The sequence below is a fragment of the Letharia columbiana genome (assembly GCF_014066305.1).
Source record: "Letharia columbiana isolate WasteWater2 chromosome Unknown Sc0000013_s0, whole genome shotgun sequence".
In the NCBI taxonomy this organism is placed as follows: Eukaryota; Fungi; Ascomycota; class Lecanoromycetes; order Lecanorales; family Parmeliaceae; genus Letharia; species Letharia columbiana.
The window spans coordinates 629,003-652,288 of NW_023501052.1; the positions used below are offsets into that span (position 1 = coordinate 629,003).

The 23,286-nt window shown below is 49.1% G+C and overlaps 10 protein-coding genes across 10 annotated transcripts; 2 read left to right on the top strand and 8 right to left on the bottom strand.

Annotated features, from left to right (window-relative positions):
• Positions 1–2,268: 2,268 nt before the first annotated feature.
• Positions 2,269–4,026, bottom strand: HO173_005126 (uncharacterized protein; the record flags this gene model as incomplete). Its single annotated transcript, XM_037307044.1, has 4 exons — positions 2,269–2,500; positions 2,570–3,000; positions 3,054–3,296; positions 3,346–4,026. The coding sequence occupies 4 exons, from the start codon at positions 4,024–4,026 to the stop codon at positions 2,269–2,271; spliced, it is 1,587 nt and encodes a 528-aa protein (XP_037166168.1).
• A 494-nt stretch (positions 4,027–4,520) lies between these two features.
• Positions 4,521–7,860, bottom strand: HO173_005127 (uncharacterized protein; the record flags this gene model as incomplete). Its single annotated transcript, XM_037307045.1, has 4 exons — positions 4,521–4,618; positions 4,667–7,417; positions 7,474–7,692; positions 7,749–7,860. 4 exons carry the CDS (start codon positions 7,858–7,860, stop codon positions 4,521–4,523), a joined length of 3,180 nt encoding a protein of 1,059 aa, XP_037166169.1.
• A 1,679-nt stretch (positions 7,861–9,539) lies between these two features.
• HO173_005128 (uncharacterized protein) lies at positions 9,540–10,238 on the bottom strand (the record flags this gene model as incomplete). The annotated part of the gene is made up of 2 exons (XM_037307046.1): positions 9,540–9,643; positions 9,704–10,238. 2 exons carry the CDS (start codon positions 10,236–10,238, stop codon positions 9,540–9,542), a joined length of 639 nt encoding a protein of 212 aa, XP_037166170.1.
• Positions 10,239–10,756: 518 nt separating this feature from the next.
• On the bottom strand, positions 10,757–11,890 carry HO173_005129 (uncharacterized protein; the record flags this gene model as incomplete). Its single annotated transcript, XM_037307047.1, has 2 exons — positions 10,757–11,502; positions 11,557–11,890. The coding sequence occupies 2 exons, from the start codon at positions 11,888–11,890 to the stop codon at positions 10,757–10,759; spliced, it is 1,080 nt and encodes a 359-aa protein (XP_037166171.1).
• A 280-nt stretch (positions 11,891–12,170) lies between these two features.
• On the bottom strand, positions 12,171–13,152 carry HO173_005130 (uncharacterized protein; the record flags this gene model as incomplete). The annotated part of the gene is made up of 2 exons (XM_037307048.1): positions 12,171–13,073; positions 13,129–13,152. The coding sequence occupies 2 exons, from the start codon at positions 13,150–13,152 to the stop codon at positions 12,171–12,173; spliced, it is 927 nt and encodes a 308-aa protein (XP_037166172.1).
• Positions 13,153–13,459: 307 nt separating this feature from the next.
• HO173_005131 (uncharacterized protein) lies at positions 13,460–14,737 on the top strand (the record flags this gene model as incomplete). Its single annotated transcript, XM_037307049.1, has 1 exon — positions 13,460–14,737. One exon carries the CDS (start codon positions 13,460–13,462, stop codon positions 14,735–14,737), a length of 1,278 nt encoding a protein of 425 aa, XP_037166173.1.
• Positions 14,738–14,951: 214 nt separating this feature from the next.
• Positions 14,952–17,376, bottom strand: HO173_005132 (uncharacterized protein; the record flags this gene model as incomplete). Its single annotated transcript, XM_037307050.1, has 2 exons — positions 14,952–16,103; positions 16,168–17,376. The coding sequence occupies 2 exons, from the start codon at positions 17,374–17,376 to the stop codon at positions 14,952–14,954; spliced, it is 2,361 nt and encodes a 786-aa protein (XP_037166174.1).
• A 736-nt stretch (positions 17,377–18,112) lies between these two features.
• HO173_005133 (uncharacterized protein) lies at positions 18,113–18,669 on the bottom strand (the record flags this gene model as incomplete). Its single annotated transcript, XM_037307051.1, has 2 exons — positions 18,113–18,417; positions 18,504–18,669. The coding sequence occupies 2 exons, from the start codon at positions 18,667–18,669 to the stop codon at positions 18,113–18,115; spliced, it is 471 nt and encodes a 156-aa protein (XP_037166175.1).
• A 370-nt stretch (positions 18,670–19,039) lies between these two features.
• On the bottom strand, positions 19,040–19,447 carry HO173_005134 (uncharacterized protein; the record flags this gene model as incomplete). The annotated part of the gene is made up of 1 exon (XM_037307052.1): positions 19,040–19,447. One exon carries the CDS (start codon positions 19,445–19,447, stop codon positions 19,040–19,042), a length of 408 nt encoding a protein of 135 aa, XP_037166176.1.
• A 1,057-nt stretch (positions 19,448–20,504) lies between these two features.
• Positions 20,505–22,139, top strand: HO173_005135 (uncharacterized protein; the record flags this gene model as incomplete). Its single annotated transcript, XM_037307053.1, has 3 exons — positions 20,505–21,068; positions 21,132–21,666; positions 21,721–22,139. The coding sequence occupies 3 exons, from the start codon at positions 20,505–20,507 to the stop codon at positions 22,137–22,139; spliced, it is 1,518 nt and encodes a 505-aa protein (XP_037166177.1).
• Positions 22,140–23,286: the final 1,147 nt, after the last annotated feature.

The window sequence follows — 23,286 nt, forward strand, 5'->3', positions numbered from 1 at the left end:
GCTTTTACCATTTTTCAGGCGTCAAGCATGCATGCATACCCATTTTTCTACCTTTCCACTCACCAATCATGGGATATGATTTAACGAAGGGGGGGTAGTGTTACGAGCGTACCCTTAACACACCCCTCAGCCCTATGGCTAGCGGGCCTTGGCGGAGGCATCCCCTACCATATCATGCCTCCTTCCCACCTACATAGTTCGGTACCTTAGTTATCTTATTAAACATACCTATATTGAATATATAGAAGCTTTAAAAATATAGAGTAGACTAGTATAAGAGTGGTAAGTATATTCTTTACAATTTTCTATGAATAGCGCTAACAAAAAGTCGGAGGCGGAGCTAGATCAGCTTTGCCAAATATTCTTATTTTATTTTAAAATTAAAAATTCCCTCTTTTAGCGTTTTCCCTTGACCGTAGTTGCCACTACTGCCAGAGTTTTGGCATCCCTTAGCTCTGAACATGAGGCATTGATTTGTGATATTTGCGACGATGTTTGATTTGACTGTCGTGATGATGTTGGCCAGCGCCATTGACGATATTCAGGTACTGGAGCATGGAAAGCGAGATTTTAGCCTCGGAAGTCATGCACGACACTGTGGCATTGAGAATTAAGAAACAACAATGCAGTATGGCCAGTATATAAATGCGACTGTAAGAAAGGGCTTGAAGCAGTGACCCGTGAACTGCATGCCAGGAAAACATGCCGGGGTATCATGTGTTCGAGTCGAACTGGCTGTGATGGCATAAGGGCTGTCAGAGCACAGACTCCACAAGCAAACTAAATACAGTTCGCCCAGGTTAGGTATCTGAATGAATGGGTGGAAAAGGGATAAGCAGCCGCAAATGCATATCAGACCTCGTGTGGTGTGGACGTCACGACGTGGTGACGACTAAGCGAAGCAGGAAGATTGAATGGAAAGAAAAAGAAAAGAAAAACAGCAGCATCATTCACACATCCTGGATTCGAACCGATCAACTACCAACTATGAAAGAAGGCAAAAACCCCCCCCCAGACCTCTCTCAACTGACACATCACCTCACCATGTTCACGCCCAAGGACATGGGAACCTCCGTCAGATGGGAATCCAATGAATTGCTTGGCCAGGGGGATCCATCCGGGCCAACAGATAAGCCGGCCTTCCCGCTTGTCCGCCCGAAGCGTACATCCTGTGACATCCTGTCTACGAACCAACTCAGGAGCGCCCAACTCCACACAATGGTGTCGGGCTTGGACCAACTGCACCATCCTGGCAAGTGACAAGGCGATTCACTATTTCGAAATATAGCATCGTTGCGCTAGCTCTAACAGCGATCTTCATCCGCCCACACTTCTATCCTGCTTAGTCTAGGCGCCTGATATCTATGAAGTATCCCCCTTTGAATTACCTACACCATATCCACTACCTCTTAACCACAACAACTATCAGAAGTGAAAACCCCTGGAACCTGCATGCACTCTCTCATCGACCTCCCCAATCACGACAATCCATCTACCACCTCAAACCGCCCCTTCAATCCCTCCCCATCCAACCCCTGAGCTCCTCAAACAAACGTGTCTATCTTACGAACCTTACACAGCGCTTCCGCCATTCTTGCTCCCAAGCCTCTGTGTCCTACTCCCACCTTTCCACCCGCTACACCTGGAGATCTCGGACTCACCACCCCTTCTTCCACGGCTTTACAAACTCATACCCTCCATCTTGGAGTCGAAATGATCACGACAACCGGACTCATCATCGAACACCCGAGGGAAATTTGTAAAACCAAGGGAATTTACCAAAAAATCAAGACAGGTTTAGGGGAAGAGGCCGGAAGCGTGTATCCTACTGGCAGGAATGGGAAGGAATCACAGGCTTTTCGGTAGAGATGTAAAATTGCATGAAGCCGCCAAGTCCAGTTGGTTTTCCCAAGGGCTATTAGATGAGACCAGCCGCAAGACTGTGATGGTATATTGCAAGCTACTTCTCCTTGGGCCAGCGTTCTTTTTGGCGCAGGAGACATGCCAGCCGGACGCGATTGGTATGCACATGATCTGTGTTGGTCCCGGGAACCAGATGGTATTTGTTGGAGAAAAGGGTTCTTTCCCTTCTGGGTGGCAGGTTCGAAGACTTGTCATTGAAGATGCTAAAGTAATGGTGCCAAGCTGCCAATTCTAAGTAAACGTTCGCAGTAGTATCCATGCCAAATGACGTTACTATGCAATACCTTAGAACCTCTAGTATCCTATCAGCCACGTATGACAGCTGCTTCTGAAGCCTGGAACCAGCTAACCCAATCCTCCGGCGACATATCCCTGATATCCATCTCCACCAAAAGCTCTCTCAACTTCCTGAGACCAGCCATCTTTCTTGTCGAGCCAATGTCCGCCCAGGAACTGGCGAATGCAGGTATCATCTGGCTTTTTCTGTGGTGATTCGAGAGGGACGAGGCGGTAGAAATTCTCGTCGACTGGGGTTGGATCGCAGGAGCAGCGGTGGGAGGATTGTGGCGGGCAGTGCCTAGGGTGCATCACGGTCAGCTAGAGACATGGGCGGAAATGCAGAAGGCTTTGGCAGGCAGAGGCTGACCTGTTGATGTCATGCTGGTACCCAATATCCCTAAAGAACCATATCTCGCTCTTCGGCACGAACATAGCCACACTCAAAGTATGTATAGGCGCATCTCCAAACCGCTCATAGTAGAAGCCTCCTCCTCTATCCAACCAGTCAAAGTATCTTTCATTCGCTTCGCCGCGGAAGAAGTTTAGGTCCCCAATCTCGAAATTGGAGAAGAATTGGCAATTGTTGTAGTCTCCGCTGTTGTGGGAGTCAAGCAGCCAGTCCAAGTCGGCATCAGGGTGTATCAGCTCTGGATGGGCGTTGATGAACGAACGGGTGCGAGACCAGAGGGAAGGAAAGGATCGAGCGTCATCGAGGATGTTCATGTTGAAACCGTACTTCATGTTGTTATCGCGCATAAAGCGGAAGACGTCGTAGTCAATGTCGCAGAAGAAGTGGACCTAGCGGAGAGCATGTCAGTATGAATGGCGTTGATGGAAACATACTAGCATACATCCGGCTCAACCCGCCAATACCAGTCAAAATCCTTGAGCCGTGGATGCTTGTAGAAGAATCCACTATTCCAACGGCACATGTGTCTGTAGCTGATCATCCATCCTTTGCCCACACCGATAGCGCCCAGGTACTCCAAGCTGTTCATGAATCTTCCCTCGTCGATCCAGTCGGGCAGGGACCAGTGCTCTTTCGGCACAACTTCGTAGTAGCATTTGGCAGAAGTGAGGTTTTGCGTAGCGGCCTGTCTTCACATCAGCTTTGTCCTTTCGGAGGCGAATGCATTGACATACCTTGAACTCATCACTGAACGCCTCATCGTTGAAGAAGATCCACGGATAATTGTACTTCCGATTCCATTGAAATTCCAGCTGTCGCATACTCTGCATCAAACCAGGCAGCTCAGAGTTGCGCACCAAGCTGATGAGAGCAGCTTTCGGTTTGGCAGAGTGATGACCGAACGACGGCACCGACTTCAGCAAACCCAGTCCAGTGTTCTCCGCATGCTTGTTATTCGAGTTCTGCTCTAGCCAATGCATTGGATCAGGAGCATGTTTCCTCTTCGTAGGAACCGCCTCTGAGATGGGGCGTAAAACTTGGTACGGGTTCGCGACCTGTTGCTGTACCGTGATGTGGATCACTCGACGCCGCCATGTATGCGGTTGTGGTATGACCCAGATGAGGAGAGCCAGCAGCAAACAGACCACGACAGCAATTTGTCTCTTGGAGACCGTGTTGCGAACGCTCGAGGGTAAGTATCTTGGCCATCGCGATGGCGCTGGTGACGTCCAAAATGACGAGGATGAAGAGAATGAGCTGGCAGAAGACGATCGGGAAGGCTCACTGGAGGGCAAAGAGAACTTGGAGATCAAGGTCATGGAGGGTGTGGCGAGTAGCTTGGGCGATTTGTCCACGAACGGGTCTCTTCCTGGTGTGTTGAAGAGCTTCCATGCTGTGCGTTCCAGGAACCCCATCTCAGCAGGGTGGCACAGAGTCTGATTGATGATGCCAGCTCAAACGACTGAGATGGTGTACAAGTAAAGATCTCGCGTGGCGAGCTGTAAACATATGGCTTGGCATTCGCAGCTGCAGGTGTTGAGGTAGTAGAACACGGCAACCGAGGCAAAATATGAGAGCTTCCAACTCACTCTTCCCAACGCAACGGCATGGATCCCATACTTCCTTCTCCAGTGCACTCTCGAGGCAAGGAAGTAACACACAGTCATAGACGATGCTTTATTTGGCAGTTACGCAACGAGTAATTAGATTGATCACAAACCTCACAAGTACGAATTTGGCAGGAGCGACTCAGTTTGTCCTTAACCACTGTCCTCCATTGCCGACCTTTTCAAAATCGAGCCGTGGTGTGTTAGTATACAAGAAGACAAAATGCTCTATGCTCCTTCCTCGGTTCCCTGGATATCTCATAGCACCCGAACGCCCTGCTATGATGGTATCAATCTTCCAATCAAGAGATCATCGTGTCCCCTCCTTCCTCTTGTTCCTCCATAACTCCGAGAACCTTCGCATATGGTACAGTGATCCGTTGCAGATCGCGATTCTTGCCTGTGATGTGTTAGTACGAAGTGATGATCGGGAGGAAAAGGGCCCTACCTAAGATCAATATCACGCCCTTCAAGAGCTCTTGCCGTGGCCATCCACAGAGCATGTCAGTCTCATTGCCCCAGTGTCGATCCTCCGGATTCTTCGCTCGTGTTTTTGCTTTTCTGTCTCCTTCAATATTCTCGTAGATCCCTCCAAGCAGGCCCCGTAGTAACTCCTCAACTTTCATCTTCAGTCCTTCAACCCCGAGTCTTTTGGCATACATGTAGAGATACACCTGGAACTCATCCTTGGCACCCAGCATCATGGCAGCGGCAATTCTGTTTTCGAGATGTGCAATCGACACGCCTGACTCGAAACCTTCGAAGCCCTCCCGTGAGAGAAGCTGTTTAACAAGCCTATGGAGAAATTGCGCTCGTCCTCGAGCTAGCGTCTCGTTGGTGGTAGTTCGCTCGAGGAAGGGTATGACGCCCGCCGAGACATTGGAGCTGGACATGTCGTTGCCGAGGGCAGAGGTGGATCTCAAGTTCCCGACAGAAGAGTCCGTCGAGTTCCAGTACTGACTGCCCACCATCCACCATAGCTCTGAAAGGCGCTGCCAAGCGAACATTGACGGCGAGTAAGCGTAACCTTCGCCGTTGGTGAGAGTGACGACGATGCGACCCTCTGAGTTTAGGCGTGCGCCAGTAATGGCCGGAGCCTTGGTCGGATGTTCTTGTAAGCTATGAGTTGCAATGTCGAGGATTGGGGCAAGCGACACAGGTGGGTGAGGGGACGAGAGATGAATCATGTCCCACACGTAACAGAGGCCACCAGCTGTGATGCACAATAACCACTGATTCTGGCACTCTAGAACGACCGGCTGGCTTTCCATGACCATAGCGTTGATCAGCCGCCTTCCTACAGGCGTCCAAGCGTAGACACTTCCGTCTTCGCAAGCGATCGACCAGAAGTCCTTGTTTCCTGTCACCAGTATAGCGCTTCTGGGTAGGTAGTCCTGAAATACTGGCTGGCCTCTTTTTGTGACGGTGACACGGCAAGGCTCTTGATCGTGTGCCTTTCCGGTAACGGAGAGCTGCGTCGGGTTTCGAGCTTCGATCATGAATTCTGTCTGTGTAGATTGGTCGGAACCATTCGCGTTCCCTCCATTGGCTGCGACGCCAGATCCTCCAAAAGATTGCACGATGTGTGAACGAATCTTTGGGACTGCCAGTCTTACTTGGCTGACGGTCAAGCTAGGGTTAGTCACAGCGGGTCGTATGAAGTTCGGTGTGGGCTGCTGCCCTGCCGGTGCCACGGTGTTCTTTGCAGGTAAAAGTCCGTTGGTGGTATTCGACAATATGGGTACCGCCCCGTCCTGGCTTGCAATGGCGATTCTCTTCTCGACATGATCGTCTTCGACCCCTTCGACTGCTGCAAGTCGTCGCTTGTTGCCCAACAAAAGGCTTGCAAGGCCCCCTTTGGGTAAGCCATCGAACGGCTTGGACAAATCCAGTATGACTTGCGGTTGGTCATTCTGTGCACCCTGGTTGCTCGAAGAGGCCATAAGCTGCGTTCGAGGAAGTGAAGATTCATTCCCGGCGGATGACACGAGCAGTGGGGCTATGCGCTTCTTACCATCTTTCGTAATGGTAACGCGTGATTTGAGTCTCTCGAGCTTGGCTGCATTTGGGTCTTCCTTTGCCTTCAATGCTTGTCCATCAGGTTTGGCTGCATCTTGATCATGAGCTTGGCCATTGGTGAGAGCCGGAGTCGCGCTGGCTCCATTCGTGAGAAGTCCTTGAGATTGTACGGGCACGCCGTTGCCATTTGTAATGACCGCCGGACTCGGTCCAGAATCTCCCATCAAAGCGCCCATTCGACCTTCGACACCACGCATCTCGCCTTCCTTACTCTTCTCTTCAAGCAGCAACCCATCAGTTCCCTCAACGATACCAGCACCTCGTCGTCCAGCTCCGAATTTGGCTAGTGCCTTTTCGTTCTCGTCCAAGCTGACTTCATATCCGATTTCGTTTGTTTCAAATACCAGCGCAACTACGGTACCATCCAAACTGGTAACGATGAGCGTCTTGCCATCAGGGGTCCAAGCAAGGTCTGATATGGACTTGACAGCCAGCTCTTGCGTTATACATAATGGCCTTGGGTTGGTCGTGATCCAAACACTGAGAGCTTTGTCTTGACCGGCGCAGGCGATGACGGTGTGCACGGGGCTCGTTTTTGGATCGAAAGCTTTCTTGGCTGGATCATGTATTGTGAAGAGCCGGGGTGAGAACGCGCAAACCTCCACGGGCTGTTCGTGGCCGATCAAATTGATGTCTCCGTCCCATGCACCTCGATTGATAATGGCCACAGAGCTGACTGGTCCATTGACAGCATTCGCGGCTGCTATATGATTTCCATCTGGCGACCAAGAGCACCTCCGAAAGTATGTAGTAAGCGGAGAAGCGATGAAAGGCGCAGATATGGTCTTTTCGAGCTGAAAGTTATTCATCTGATCATGCGGGCCAGAATTTGGTCCAGGAGGTGTGAATCGCCAGATCTTGATCGTCCTGTCATCGCTTGCCGTTGCGAAGTACTTGTTGGCAGGGTCAAAAGTAAGGCCTTTGACATGGCTCTGATGGCTGACCAGCGTTTTGAGCTTCTCAAAAGTATAGCCCGACCAAACCACTACTTTGGAATCCAACCCAACAGTGACCAGTATCGAAGAGTCATACGACCAGCCCAGATCTTGAACATCATTGTCATGGCCGATCAACCTCCTACTTATCTTCCAATTCTCCACTGGCGGAGCTTCATTGCTTCCTGTTCCCATTGTCAGCCTTTCCCCCTCCCGCTCCAGCTAGACCAATCCAACGTACCGAATGTCGCAAACTCAGATGGCGGACTTGGGTCGATGTAGTAGATGCATACGATCCTATCATCTGACCCAGATGCCAAGTACTTCCCAGTCCCCGAGAATCGTACAGAGTGTATGGTGCCGGAGTGATTGCTCATCGAGCACAGCTGTTTGGGTTTGCTGTAGGAAGGGTCGGGGGCATTGAAGATGGCGTCCGTGGACCAGATGCGAACGAATCCATCTGGAGAGAGGAGTCAGCTGGATTGTTCCTGGTGATATTGACGGGGGTCCAGTCACCTCCGGCCGCTGTGACGAGCCTCTTTCCATCGGGCGAGACATGGCAGCTGTAGACCTCAAAGTCCTTCTTCTCCCCGCTATGCGTGAGCCATACGGGACGGATGTATTTCATGGCAATAGTCTAGGAGCTTCAGCTTGTGGCGCATGTCTCGCGGAACGAGTATAGTATACGATTATGGAGGTTGACTATGAGATCAAAATAGTTTGCGGAGATGTTGGACCAAAATCCGGTTGGGCTTGGCATTGCTTCCTCGCGCGGCGCGTGTACTGATGTGCAAGGGAATTATGAGTTGCAAAACCAACGAGATTGCTTGGCAAAATTGTTGATTTAGCCAGCCCCACCAAATTTGATGAGAACCTACTCAAATCACTGCAATCATCAACCACCACCCCCAATCTATATTGGCGTGGATAGCTTCAACAATGCGAGGTCGACGTAACGCTACGTTATTACGGTAATACGATAATACTACGCTCGGCGGGGTACTCTTTATAAAGGGGTAAAAATTGGTTTTTAAAAAAGGGGAGGAGGTTTTTTTTTTAAAAAAATCTTGATCTCGGTATAGGGAGGTAGCCTTCAGTGGTGTAGGCCGGAAGAATGCTATATGTATTATCTCTTCTTATATTATCACGGTATCGAGCTGGGTCACTAATAGGAGCATATGCTATGGACCGCCACATCGTTTGCAGCTTGAAGATTACGAGGATCACTGTGTTGCCGTAGATCTCAATATTACGCTCCCACCGGTACCCCGTTACGCAACTCGAACGGGCGTCTTTAGTTACTGCATTAGGTCGCCAATGAGACTTAAGGAGTAGTCTGGCTCGCTGGCGAATATGTATTTCTTTGAGTGGTATCGCGTATCAGCGGAGGGAGGGAGGGAGGGAGGGTAGCTATGGACACCTAGGTCAGTCAAAACATCAAAAAAAGAGTGTATACTCACTAGCCTATGTCTTAAAATTATTCGATTGGGAAGTAAGACGAACTGAGAGGTAGAGACTGGTGCAATTGTTGAGAAGTACGATCTCTACAAATTTTGGTGGGGCTGGTTATCAAAAAAAGAGAGATGGCGCGCAATCAATTTTGCCAGCAATCTCGTTGGTTTTGCAACTCATAAAACTACTAAAGTATGCGTTAAAACGAACGAGCTAAGTGCTTCCCGGCCATAAAGTATTAGCAAGTACGTGGCACCTTTATTTACTCTTAAAGCGTGTCGTGGCCCGTATCAAGTCGTGTCCAACAAGCCATGACTCGCCGCGGGCCCCTTATATTCAACTACTTTACCAGTCTGAGATACTCTCTCCTTATTAGTAGGTACCTATGCGCTGTGTCCTACTTTCTTAAAAACCTGAATCCTCAATTTTACACCCATAACCAGGCCATAACTTATCAAGCCGCATCCTCACAGAGCCACACACATACATATCTCCACCTATGTCTATAGAATATATCCCGAGCTCGAGATCACCGGATTGCCGTTCCCATTTGTGAAAGGAGAAAGGTCGCTTTGTGAGAGAGCATAAGTGAGCATCGAGCAAGCAGTAGAGAATCACAAAGGAACAACAGGGCAGCAGTTATGAACCAATGAATCTGAATCTTCCATGTTCAGCTATTCGTGTGTACGGCTAGCGCTATCTCACTTCCATACAAGCTAGCATTACCGCTCGGATTCAACTGAAGCAAAGCTGCACGCTCGAGACACCTAAGACAGTACTCTTGTATCCTCATGCTGACTCTCCCGGTCAATCGCATCCGTTGGAGCCTAAGCCGACTGAGAGTATTTGGTTCTCTCAGACACGCTTCCACGTCATGCCCAGCCTCTGGAAGTAGGAAAACAATGACTTTTTGGGTACCACGCCCCTGTAAGTAGACTGCCACACAGCTGCCCAAGAACCTGTGTCAAGTATCAGTGTACCTTCGCCCATCGCAACCGACCGCAGGAAGCGCGACTTACCCTCAATCGGTCCCAATTCACCAAACCCTGCACAGAACCCTAACCACTCCACCACGTAAGGCACCAACACTACCAAGACGCCCAGAGCAATGACCGTACAGAAGACCTCCGTTGCCATAGGGTGGTCGGCCGCAAATCCTTCCACCGTCTTGACAGCTTCGCTAGCCTTATCAACCGCCTCTTGCATTGCCGCCTTCATCGGCTTTCCGGCCACGATGACTGCTTTCAACGCCGTCATGATCTTCTTAGCAAGAGTGTCGGACCATCCGCCAGCCTCGTGAACGAGGGACTGAATGGTGGCATCTAGAGTGGGACCACCTTTGTCGGCGTCCAACATGGCCGACACGATGGACGAGGCAGCCTCGTCGTTGCATAGTCTCGACTTTTGACCGCCACGTGGGGAAAATTGAAGAGCGGCCTTTTCGGAAAGGTCCTGGTATCTGGCTGTTCCCGCGGGAAGTTGGATGCCGCCCTCGACGATGCCGATTGGGAGGCATGGAAAGATCGCCTTGAGGATGTTGGTGAGGCTGTCCATGTTGCAGGATTGCGGGGAGTTGTTGGAAAGAAGCACAAGTCTACTTGTTTGAGCTAGGGGGTGTTTGGACTCTGGTGGTGAAAGACTTGAAAGTGCTGTGTTAAGATGTTGTTGGTTTTAGAATGTGCAGAAATGTAGGAAGGTAGTAGTGATTAGCCAAGCTAAGCCCACTTAGGCCACTCAGCTGGTCAGAATGTTACCCCTCGTATCAGCACCCGGTATGTGTTTCCAAGAAATCACGACTGTCTTGAAATATAACAGACGGGAGTTTCTAGAGTTGTACATTTTAGGCTGCAGTCTACGCAGCACTAGAGACTCTTACATCGTTGAAGACTACATTGAGTCAAAAACATCTCACGTTGGGCGTTTCCTCAATTGCACACAGTAGCCGTGTTTCGAAGCTCTCAGCGCCGCCGCCCTTCGTTCACGTGAAGTTCTTACTATTGATTCATAGCTTCGTCAATGCACAATCTTTGAAGAAGTACCTTGCAAGGGATCGAATTATTTTTGTCGGTAATCTAATTGATATTATACGGAGACACGCCCTCAGTATCTGCAAGCCTGAAGACATACTTTACAGCACTCGCTTTTCCATCCTTCAGGTTCTGCAGAGCCCCCTGAATACCTGCCAACCCTCCCGGCACCACTTCATACGGATGTCCCTTGAAGAAGCCCTTCTGCAAGCCCCTTGCGAAGTACCGGAAAAAGGCCATGGCAAACTCCTCATTGCCTGTCTGCATCCCCGTCTTCTTTTGCCAGGGATCCGAGTCCGTCCCGATTTGTGCAGCACCCACGGTTGTTGTTGACTTCTCAACCGTCTCAGGGATCTCCTTGTAATCTTTGCCGGGTAGCACTAGAGTGATCTTGCCACTGTTGTGGTCCAACACCTTGCAGATATTCTCATAGCTACCGTGGTCACTCACGGCGTCGAAAGCGTATTCAACTTGACCGCCAGCATTCTTCACGGCCGCCTTGAGGTTCTGAACAAGCTGTTCATCGCCATCTCGGTAGTCAAGAACGACATCTCCTTTGCTTGGGTCAATCAATCCCTCCACGTGTGGTATGCCCCTTCCGGCAACGCAGATCAGTGGGTGGATGTTGGACTGTCGGGCAAGCTGGATGGCGAAGGAACCGACCGCTGCCGCTGCACCGTAGATGATCACAGGGATTGGAGTGGTGGTAGGGCGCCACGGTGGAGGAAGGCCGAGGCGCTGGTAGAGACCAAATGCTGCCGTCATTGCAGCTAATGGGATTGTGGCGGCCTCTGAATGTACGAGTCAGCAAAGCAACGTAACGACCGTGACGGAGACAAGCTGACCCTCAAAGCTCGTCTTCTTTGGAATATGAAACGTTGCGTGATCCCAGCTAACAGCATATTCGGCATAGCTACCACCAGGCGCCATCATCTGGTGAAAAGCTGCCACGCGATCTCCTCGCTTGAATTCAACCACGTTCGAGCCAACACTGTGAACCACTCCCGCAATGTCGTCCCCTTGGTTCGAGCTTGTCCCTGTCCATTGCGGCCGTTTCCAGTCCTTGGGGTTGGAGCCAGAAACCACGACTTTCGTCACCACCTGATCGGGTTCCGGGATTGGTATGGGAGAGTCAACGATCTCGACCTTTGGGCCTGCAGAGACAATTGCTTCTTTCATCTTGTGTGAATAAGTTGGTGAGAAGAGTCTGGCTGTCGTTGTAGAGAGGAAGCGGCGTGTGAAAGCTTGCAGCAAGGACATTGGCAAAGAGTATCGAATTCGTAGTGTAAAGTCAACATTCTTCGCGGGGTTGCATCATCGACGGCTAATTGCCGTAATGTCCGGCGTTAGTGTTGGTGGTGGAGAAGGGGTGCATGCAAAGAACGACAGCTACTCCAATCGAAGCTCTTGGAAAAAGAAATGGCCCCTGAGGTATATGGTGGTAGTGCTTCGAGTCTCGTCATTTCTGCCGTATTGGTTTCGCCTTGCGCTTTTTGAAAACTACCCCAGAATCTGGAGAGTTCTCTTCTTGCTTGAGGGACTCCGGAGGTGCATCAACAACAGCTGTCTGGGTCAGAATCGTATCTAGTACCTCACCGGGACCTGCAGATTCCTCTTTCTTGATTGCTGGTGAGTCCAGATCAGCCTGATCTTCCTTTGTTGCATCATGACTGTCTGCCTGCTCCGACCGGGACGATCGCCCAGATCCGAGGGGTTGCAAGCCTTCACCTTCTCTTATTACCCTTTTCGTACTTTTCAACAGCGTAGCCAGGTCATCCTCGTCAGCTCCCGCTCCAGGATACGTTCGTATTGTCGAACCCCACCCTCTCCTAATCACTGTTTCACCAGCCTCTTCCTCCTCTTCCTGCCCCTCAAACTTCCTCTTCCGTATCCCCACATTCAGCCCACCGAGTTTCACATCTTCACTCTCCTCTTCTTTCTTGAAAAAGTCATTATCGTAGACCACCTTTTCAGAAGTAATCTGCCAATCTCCCGCCATCGCCATCTCTCTCCTGAAATCTTCCGGAACAGCGACACCCATCTCTGCTAGCTGTGTTAGCTGCCTTTTTCTGTCTGCCGGTGTTGCTTGCTGATTCCCGTCCACGGATGGAGGCGGGATAGCTGATCTTCTCTCCCATGGTGCGCCTCCACTTTTGGAGCCAGATGCTGAGACTACGCCATTCAGTCTGTCGACCTCATCTTTGGCTCTCTGCTTGTCTCGCTCATCCCGCTCGTGCCCTTTGTGAAGGTCCCGCAGGAATCGTTTGAGATTTCCCTGGTGCTTGGGTGTTGCTTCGTGATTGGTCTTTTCGAGCTTGGTATCGCGGACAAAGGTTTTGCAATGTTTACACCAGTATTTTGGCTATACAGAGACTGTCAGTAAAGGCACTTGTTTGGCGGGGTCCGTTTGTGCATACCGTTGACTTCCAGTACTCCGACATTGCGGGCGATTACAGGCGGCCCACACTCCAAGGAATAGGACAATAGAGCAGGTTCTACTTGAACTGTCCCCTGCAGAAAGTCTTGATGTTGCCTTGTTGATCAGATCGTAAAGGAATAGAAGATATTCAAGGCAGAAGAAAGGAACGTACGAGGCCTGAGTGAATCTCCACACTAGCGTCATAGGGCTGAGTCGAGCCAATGACTTTCGCCTTCAGCTTCAAAAAATCTACAAACGATTTCGATCTTCTGTACGGAGTACCGAATCCTCCTTGACTGGGGGCCCTAGCAACCATCCACCTAACCAATATGGCACTAAGGGAAGCATCTAGGGGCAGCTTGACCAGAACAGCAACTGCTCTACTGCAGCCATCTCGACCACACTTCTACTCTAGACTACCAACCACTGCATCAACATGCCTCAATAGTACCGTGTTCCCAAGCAGGCAAATCCTACAGCCGCTTTCAAGAAGAAGCGCCTCTACATCTCCCTTCCCCTCCGCCTCCACCTCGGCTGCCCCGTCCTCCTACTTCCAACGGCCCTCCCTCCCTGCCAACACCATAATCCGCTTCGTGCCCCAACAAACTGCGTTCATAGTCGAGCGTATGGGGAAGTTCAAACGGATTCTTAACCCCGGCGTCGCCTTCCTCATACCTATAGTCGACCGCATCGCCTACGTGAAATCTCTAAAAGAGTCTGCTATGGAAATACCGCAACAAAGTGCAATTACGGCGGACAATGTGACGCTGGAACTGGACGGGGTGCTGTACACGAGGGTAGTTGACGCATATAAGGCTAGTTACGGGGTGGAGGACGCTGATTATGCTATCAGCCAGTTGGCGCAGACTACGATGCGTAGCGAAATCGGTCGCCTCACCCTGGACCATGTCCTCCGCGAACGAGCTGCCCTGAACACCAATATCACGGAAGCAATCAATGAAGCGGCAAGGGATTGGGGCGTCGTCTGCCTACGGTACGAAATCAGAGACATCCACGCCCCAGATCCAGTCGTGAAGGCCATGCACAGACAAGTCACTGCGGAACGAAGCAAGAGGGCCGAGATTCTGGAGAGTGAAGGACAGAGACAAAGCGCCATCAATATCGCCGAAGGAAGGAAACAGAGCGTCATTCTTGCCTCCGAGGCATTGAAGAGCGAACAGATCAACATGGCGACCGGAGAGGCAGAGGCCATACTAGTCAGAGCGAACGCTACAGCAAGAGGCATCGACGCCGTAGCCGGCAGTTTGAATCAAGGCCAAGAAGCCGCTCGCGGAGCAGTAAGTCTGAGCGTAGCGGAGAAATACGTCGAGGCTTTCGGGCGCCTGGCGAAAGAGGGCACGGCGGTCGTGGTGCCGGGCAATGTAGGGGACATGGGCGGCATGATAGCGAGTGCGATGGCTGTGTATGGGAAGATTAGCGAAGGGCAGGCGAAGAGTATGGCCAAGGGGATGATTCAGGCGCCTGAAAGTCCAGAATCTACAGCCAAAAGTGCAGCGGATGCGACTGTGGATGCAGCGATGGGGAAGACGGATGAGGTGGCGAAGAGTGTGCTGCAGGGGTTTGAGGATACGAGGTGGAAGCGATAGGGAGTCGGTTTCACAGTGAGAGGCTTGCTCGGTCTTGTATGAATAGGGACAAAAACTTCTACTTAATCTTCGAAACAGGCGGGTATCAGAGCATCTCTTCGAAACAGTACAGCATAGATAACTATCAGAGCTCTCTCAGAAGAAGAAAAAAAGTACAGCAAACCAAACCAAACAAACATGACGATTCCCAACAACTCCAGCAGACCGACCAACCTCACACGAGCCTATTCTTTCTCCTCTGCCTCTCCCTAGCCTCAACCTCCACTTTGTTAGCCAAAGCCTGCTGCCTCTCCGCATCAGCGATTTCTTTTACCGTCTTCGATTCATTCTTCGCTGCAGCCAGCTGTTTCCTCGGCTCCGTTTCTCGCATCAGGCTCTGTTGTGACTCCAAAGTCTTCTTATCAGCCAAGTCTCGTTTCTTCTTCGCTTCCGCTTCTTTCTTGGCCAGTCCGATTCTTCTCCTCTGTCTGAAGGCCGCCATAAGACCCCTCGGCTGGCTTCGGAGCCTCTTCACTGTTTCCGACGTCGGTTCTTTCGGGACCTTATCGGTCAAAGACTCTGTGTGTTTAGGGTAGATTTCCGTGCTTTCGTCGACCGTCTTTGGCTGGTCTGACGTTAGCGGCGCCTGGGATGTGTTTTGAAGAAGCTTTGGCTCCTTCGGCGGACGTTCTGGGACGATGGCAAGCCCTGGAGTTGGTCGGCGAGTATGGGGAGCGAGGATCAATCGTTGGGCAGGCAGTGCGCCTGGCGAGGAGGCCCGGCGTTTACCATTGAATGTGGGATCCTGTCGCTTTGGGCTTTCGGGGAGCTGCTCCCGTTCAATCACAGCTTCCTCGATAACTTTTTCGTCCTTTGGCCGCTGTTCTTCCATGCTACCGGCCGCCTTTATCCGCTTCTTTTTTGCGGGTTGTGCGTGTGCTAGAGCAACGGCCTCTGCCAGCTCTTCTCTGGCGACCCTCTGCTCTTCGCTTTGCGACATGGTAGTGAACGAGTTGATGTACATGGAGGTAGCTCCGTCTCTTGGGACTTTAAAGATGCGCCAATCCTGTAAGTTGAAGGAACGTTGCCACGTACTCATTTGGAAAAGCTTCTCGATGTAGCGCATGGATATCGTATTCCATATCCTCCTTTCCGGATCATTTTCTGTCCCTCGAAGAGGCCAGTCAGAGACACCGATGCCGTGCGAACCGTCAACTCTGTTGTTTATAGGGGCAATGTGACAACCAAACATGGTCTCTTCCCAAGCTCTGCCGCATTCAGATTCTTGCCAGTCGAGCCAATAGACTTCTTTGTAGTAACGCGAGGTGTGCCAGTCCAACCACTGTTCTGCGCGATTCTTCATGTGCATACCTTCGATGGAGTGAGCCTGCACAATGTTAGCATGTTCTCAGAAGAGAGGTCTCAAGATATGAGACAGGATGAAGACTTACCAATTCATGGATTATCAAGACCGCGAACAGGAAGTTAAACCGCAGCTTCTGCGAAACCTCTTGATACTTTAATTGGCTCAGCTTCTTCGCAATAATGTAATAATCAGCGTGTATTCTGATGACCGAGCGCACGAGATCGCCTTTTAATCCGTGATAGTCTCTTTCAATCCCTTTATAGTCGCAAATTGGAATTGACGTCCCCCAGGCACCAAACTCCTCGTATGCGAATCCATCCACCTTATGTTTGAATGTAAAATGAATCAGATTCGACTTTCCAATAGCGTTGATATGTTCGATGACGGTTCTGGCTCTTTCTTCAGTCAGTTCGACATGGTTATCAATCCGTTGGGAGAGCTTGCCATTTCTGGACGTCATTTCAGGATCGTCTCTTCGATTGCCCATTGCTAGAGTCACCCAGAACTGCATGCAGATCTTTTGCGTCAGAAACATGGTTGCCAACTGTAAACCAGGTATGAGCTGGTCATATATTGCGTCTGGGGTATCATCGAAGTTTGACCTGTCAAAGATAGGATGAATGTCATTGGTGAGAGTTGACTGCCTGCATCCCTCAAGATGCACAGCGCCGTTCTGATTCACTTCTTGAGCCCGGAAGCCGTGTCGTTCTTTTCGCCACTGCTTCCTGGATTGTTTCGGCAAAACACCTTCTCTTTTCCGCTTCTTGACATGGTCCCTGACTTCGCCTCGCGTTTCATAGAACCTCGAGGGCTTGATTTCATTCTCGACAAGATAGCCTCTTGGCACCATTACTGATTGTGGGCTTTTCGTTGCCATATCTTTGATCACGACGCTTTCATTGATCCTCATCATCAAAGCTTCAACCTCTGGATCAAGTTGAGTAACGAACGAAGACTGTGGTAATCCATTGCCAGTCTCGTGCAACGCCTGATTCCGGTGTTCTTGGGCAAAACCTCTAGTAGCGGGAATATCGTCCTCAGAATCACTAGACTCGGAGAACAAAGTCTGCGACTTCCCGCTCACTGAGGAGGCTGTCGATGTTGTAGATCGATACGCGCCAGCTTCGACCTGGAGCTTCAAGCTCATATCTATTCGTGTTCCTGTTCCTCTATTTGGAGGGAGGCGAATGTCACGTGGTCGTAGACGGTCGAAAATGGTAATACGAGGGAAGGATAGAGCGTTGTTGTGAAGCGTGGAGATCGCAGGACTGCGAGAAATGCAAAGGCTCGCCATCCTTTATGTTTTGAGGACTTCTATCCAAGGAACAAAGTATTGTGCTCGAGTCAGAGCCTTTGTGTCGTCGCTCTTGTGTTGTCGCGCTTTAACACAGGACATAATGCGACAGCCGAAAAGGTACAATCCCGCTGAGATGAGGAAAGTAATTGTGTCAGGTGGCGAGAATCGTCACTTCACCACTCAATGGTGACTGAGGTAGCAAGGCACCACAGGCTGTGATCCTGAAGGAGCGGCAATTTTACACCAAGAACGACCAGCCTCTACACATGAGATCCTTCAACACATGTCAAATAGCACGGCCTCGGCTGTTCAAAACTCAGAAGCTGCCAGAAGGGTTCAACACTTCGATAGCTCTCAAGTGGAGGTTTTGACAGGATTCTTGGAGAGTGTAGGCCGCGATACTCAATCGTCTTCGTCGGAGCTATAGCCTGCCAGACCTAGACCTAGAGTACCTGGTGGCTTAGGACTCACGCTATTCTCTTGCTTAGGAGAAACCTTTGTAGTGATGGTTTCTGGTGGAGGAGGAGGTGGATGTGATGCGGAGACTCCAAAACTGGCTTTCTCCGTCGACGCGGTCTCAGGAGCAGTACCCTGAGGCTCTACAGGTTCTCTATAGCCCGCTTCCGTCCTCGAAACGGCCAGAGCTTCGCGTGTAGATGAGGCTTTCCTCAGCCCAACAGGTGTCTCGCCGGTAGATGAGCTCTTCCGTAGCTTCAAGCCCTTCAACCCTGCCCTATCGTTCTCCTTTTGTCCTTTTTCGTTTCCTCGCATTCACAGCCCACGCTGACTGTGATTCCCGGGCCGTAGGACTGCCAGCCTTTCCATCAACCTCCTCTCCACCCTCTAGTAGCTCTCTATCCTTTTCCTCCTGCTGTCTCCTGAATAGGTCTAGCTGCTCGCTGGTCTCCTTCTTGACCTCCTCCTCTTTCTTCCTTGTAGACTCGAGCACTGAATCCAGAAACTCGACTTCGTCTTCATCCAAGTTACGGAATTGGTTTCTGAGCTTGATGGACTCTTGGAAGGCTTCTTCTTTGGCGGCTAGAATGGACAAACAACACCTGACATGTCAGCCTAATCGTTCCCCAAGGATGTGTATGGTTTGACCTAGGATCAGTGATAGTCACCCTTATTCCCCTGCAACACCTCGTACAGCGTCTTCCCACCCTCGTGCCTGCTCTCTGCTTCTTTGCGACGACGGTTGGCTTCGATCTCTTGTTGAGCTTTTAGCCATTCATCGTCACGCTCTATGGGGGCGTCGGTGGTTCCGCAGGAAACGAAGCCTGAGGACATTATAGGTGGAAGGTGAAGGGGGAATGAAGGGAGGAACGAGTAAGGATTTAATGCCTTGGTTATGCCTTGGTGATGCCTGGGTTCAGGCAATGTTTTGAAGGGAACTATTGCAATATTCTGTGGGTCAGAGAGATTGAACAAGCTTTTATTTAGTCTTGGCGCGAAGCCCCTGGTTCCGTCCTTCGGTCGGGACTGGGGCTGCCCAAGGCTGCCGTCTATTGGGTACACTTCCACTCAAACTTGCCAAATCTTTGGGGACTTGTGCCCTAAACCCCACCTACGGTCTACCCTGAAATTCGGTTAATCAGCATGCGCCACAAGAATTGGTCTGACTGCGAACAATTTTTGGCGCATAGGAAAAACAGCTTCATCAATTCAGCCAATACCCAGTGATAAAATCCACATCCTCCTTCAACCACTTCTCCACCATCGTTGCATCTCCATCGAACCCATGATCCTCAGGTCTCACATCCAACCTAATTCCACTCCCTGGAAACTTCTTCTTCAGCGCTTCCACAAATCGCACACTCCCGGCAACCGGCGTCACTGAATCCTCGCTCTCATGCACTATTATTACCGGCGGAAATGTCTCCATCAGCGCCACCATCTCTACAGGAAACAGTTCCTTGCTCTCCCCGGGGAACTCTACCATCCGCCCGTTCTGCACCATGGAATACGCAATGTCCAGTCTTGAAGGTAGATATGCACTCGTCAGTACCGCCCCGGGAGCAACAGCCGCAACGTGCGCATCCACAATTACAGTCGGCAGCATTGGCATCCCGAGCGATAGTTTCTCAAATCTGGTGTTGAAGTAACGATCGCGTATGTCCAGTTGCGGGTAGAGGTCTATGACAGCTGTGATGCTGCCGGGGGCTGCGTGAGGGCGGATTGCATGGCTAGCCAGTCGCCCGAGCTATCGTCCACGACGAGAATGTGGGCGAGGTCAATTCACGGTGCCACCGGTGCCTTATGGGAGAGGACGGATTGTAAATCGCTGTGCAACCATCTTCACAAATCAAATGTGTCGATTAGGATGTCAGTGCCAGTAGCTTCGGGGATGAAACGGTAATCTGCGGAGACGATGATACCGCCGTTGAGGAGTGCGAGGTCGAGGATCCAGTTTGCGAAGAAAAGGGGGATGAGTGAGGCGCCGGTTACCTGTTTTGTATATGTAGGTGAAGTGACTAGGAGTTTTGTACTTGAAATGAGAATGATGAGGTGGTTAGTTTGATTTAGAAATTGCTGACCAAAAACCGCCATGGAAGCGGACTACCAAGGAATGGTTCTTAGTTCCTGCCTTCAGGTCTTTGGTACCAGGATGTCGACGCCGATGGGGGTCTCATTGACGGCTTTGTCATGTATTGTGCTGATGCAAGTCCATATCTGGTTTGGTGGAACATATTTGGTTATATACGCCATGCATAAATTTGCCATGCAAGATCTTGAGAGTTGCAGAACGTTTTGGAAAGTCAAGGCAAGGCGAATTGCCCGATTCCTGCCGACACGACCGTTCAAGCGCTAGCAGATCTCACGCTAGTCGAAGGCAGGATAGCTGGGGAAGCGTAGTATTTATACTCCAAAGGGAAGCAGATGATCATTGTTGGATTGATTATGCACCACCAATAAGGCGAGTTCGTGCAGGCAATCCTCGGGTGAGAGTCCCCGTTAGACCCTGCTAGCCTCCCCATCAGCCGCAGCCCATTTTCTCCATTCATGGGCCCCTTCTGATCCACTACTGTTGCTTTCCATTACTTATATGCTGATGCAACAATCAGAGAATCCAAACGGTAATCGACCAAGCAAAGTTGACCAAACGCCATTCTCAAGCCGTAACCATGGCACAATTCCATGTGATCATCCTTGTACCTTTACTCATCTTCGCCACCGTACGTATCTATGAAACGTTGCGTGCTTACACAGCCCGCTCATCACTAGCTCAAAAGAATAACTGCAAGCCTCCCAAGAAGTATCCACACAAGGAACCCATACTAGGCCTGGATCTCTTCTACTCCATGGTCCAATCTGCGAAGAAGGGGCACTCTCTGAAATCTCTCGTACAGCTCCACGAAACATATGGACGAACTTTTCAAGCTACCTCTTTTGGAGAGACTATCATCAACACCACCGAGCCCAAGATCTTGACAACGGTGCTGGCAACGAAGAGCGAGAATTTTGGCGTTTGGTCTATCAGAGCCCCTCCGGCGACTCCTTTAGTTGCTGGAGGCGTCTTCACGACTGATGGTGCTGACTGGGCCCATTCACGGGGACTGATAAAGCCTTGCTTTGCTAGAGCTCAAGTCGCTGATCTGGTTTCGTTGAAGGTGCATGTCGACCGGCTGGTCGAGTTGATTCCCAAAGATGGATCAACGTTTGACTTGCAGACATTGTTCTCCCGCCTTGTGAGTTTTTGAATTCCTCTTTCAAACGGGACGGTTAAAGGCGGATGGCCTAATCTACGGTAGTCTCTCGACAGTTCCACGGGATTCCTATTCGGCGAGTCACTAGACTCGCTGCTCGAGACGAATTCGATCGAAACAGAAAAGTTCCTCAGTTCTTTCAATACTGCTCAATACGGCGTAGGCGAAAGGGTCCGTTTAGGCAAACTACGTTTCCTGTACCGAGACAAAAGGTACACAGAAGCTTGCAAGTCTGTGCACAGTTTCATCGACAACTATGTTGTGAAGGCTGTGAACAATAAACCTGAAGAGGAAGGAAACAAATCGGAGCCCACAAACCCCCAAAGGAAGCGTTATATCCTGCTAGACGAGATGGCCAAGGTCACGAAGGACACAACGGATCTGCGGTACCAAATCTTGAGCGTCTTTCTCGCAGGCCACGAAGCAACTGCGGTCGCTCTTGGTAGTATCTTTTTCCATTTAGCTCGCAACCGTGCGATCTGGGATAGGCTGCGATCTGAAGTAAAGGCTGTTGGTAATGCACCATTGACATTCGAGCTCTTAAAGAGTATGCAGTACCTACGCTACGTGATATCGGAGAGTAAACAGACAGCCTTCTCAATAGCCGGAAAGCCAACCAGCTGACCGCGCCCAGATCTCCGTCTAAACCCGGTCGCACCGTTGATGAGCCGCATGTGCTTGCGCGACACGGTCCTTCCCGCCGGCGGTGGCCCAGATGGTGGTGACCCACTCCTTGTCACCAGAGGTCAGACCATCGCTTGGAGTACGTACGCTTTGCACCGCGACTCATCATTCTGGGGCGCTGATGTCGAATCATTCCGGCCGGAGAGATGGGAAGATGTCCGTCCGAGGTGGGAGTACATACCGTTCGGTGGCGGAACGAGAATCTGTCCCGCTCAACAGCTCGCCTTGACAGAGATCGGTTACGTCGTCGTCCGGCTTGTGCAAACGTTTAAGACTCTGGAGAACAGGGATCCCAAACCGTGGGAGGAGCTGCTGAAGATGACGCTCGTCAGCAAGAATGGGGTTCAAGTGGGGATGTTCCCGGAGTGAGTGTGCCTTGGAAGGCGTATCCCCTGCTTTTTATGCTTCGGGTCAAACTGCATCTTTGTCTCTTTGGCTCCAGTTATACGAAAGTTTGCCTTAATGAGCCGATCTAGAAAATAAGTATGTGAGATATTTCTGGGATCATACCATGGAATAATATATATATAAGATATCCCCACTGAGATTTTTTTTTTTTTAAAATAAACCAACAAAAAAATAAAAAAAATTTTTTTTTTTTTTTTTAAAGGGGGGGGAAAAAAAAAAAAATTTATTTAATATTTTTTTTTTTTTTTTTATAATAAAAATAATAAAAAAAAAAAATAAAAAAAAATTTTTTTTTTTTTTTTTAAAATAAAAAAAAAAAAAAAAAAAACTAAATTTTAAATCTTTAAATATTATAAGAATAAAATTCTATAATTATCTCTATTTATATATTTATCTTAACGCGTTAAATAAGCTTAATAAACTTTATATTTATTCTTCTCTCAAACTTTAATTTACTCTTTTATTTTACTTTATTTTAATTCTTCTAAATATCTTAAATCTATCTTTATCTAATTAAATTTATTAACTATTTATAGATAAATTCGCTTCTTAAATTATCTTAGATTTCTTTTTTAAAATTAGATCTATTATTACTAATTCTCTCTAATTATAAGTTTATTAATTATTTCTCTATATATTATAGAGTATTAATAATATATTTTAATAAATTTATAAATATTAGACTTATCGAAATATTTTTTATAAGCTTATTATCTTCGCTAATATAATTATTATAAATATTAACTAAGTTTTTATATAAAGTACTATTAGCTCTTTTAATTTAATTCGATATATTAAGATTTTCTTTAAAATTAAGTCTAATTTATTTAAGCTTATTTTCTTAATATTTTATATAAAGAATTATTATTAAAGTACGAAATATTATTAGTAAATAATACTTTTAAATATTATAATATCTTTTAATTATTAAAAAATATCGCTTATATATAATAGTCTTCGCGAGAGAATAAAGAATATTATAAGCTATTTAAGCGACTATAGCGTATTTAAGCTCTAATTTCTTTTATTACTTTAAAATTAGAAGATTCGCTAGATTATTAAAAGAAGCTTTATAAAGATTAGAAGTAAGATTATAACTAGAATAATA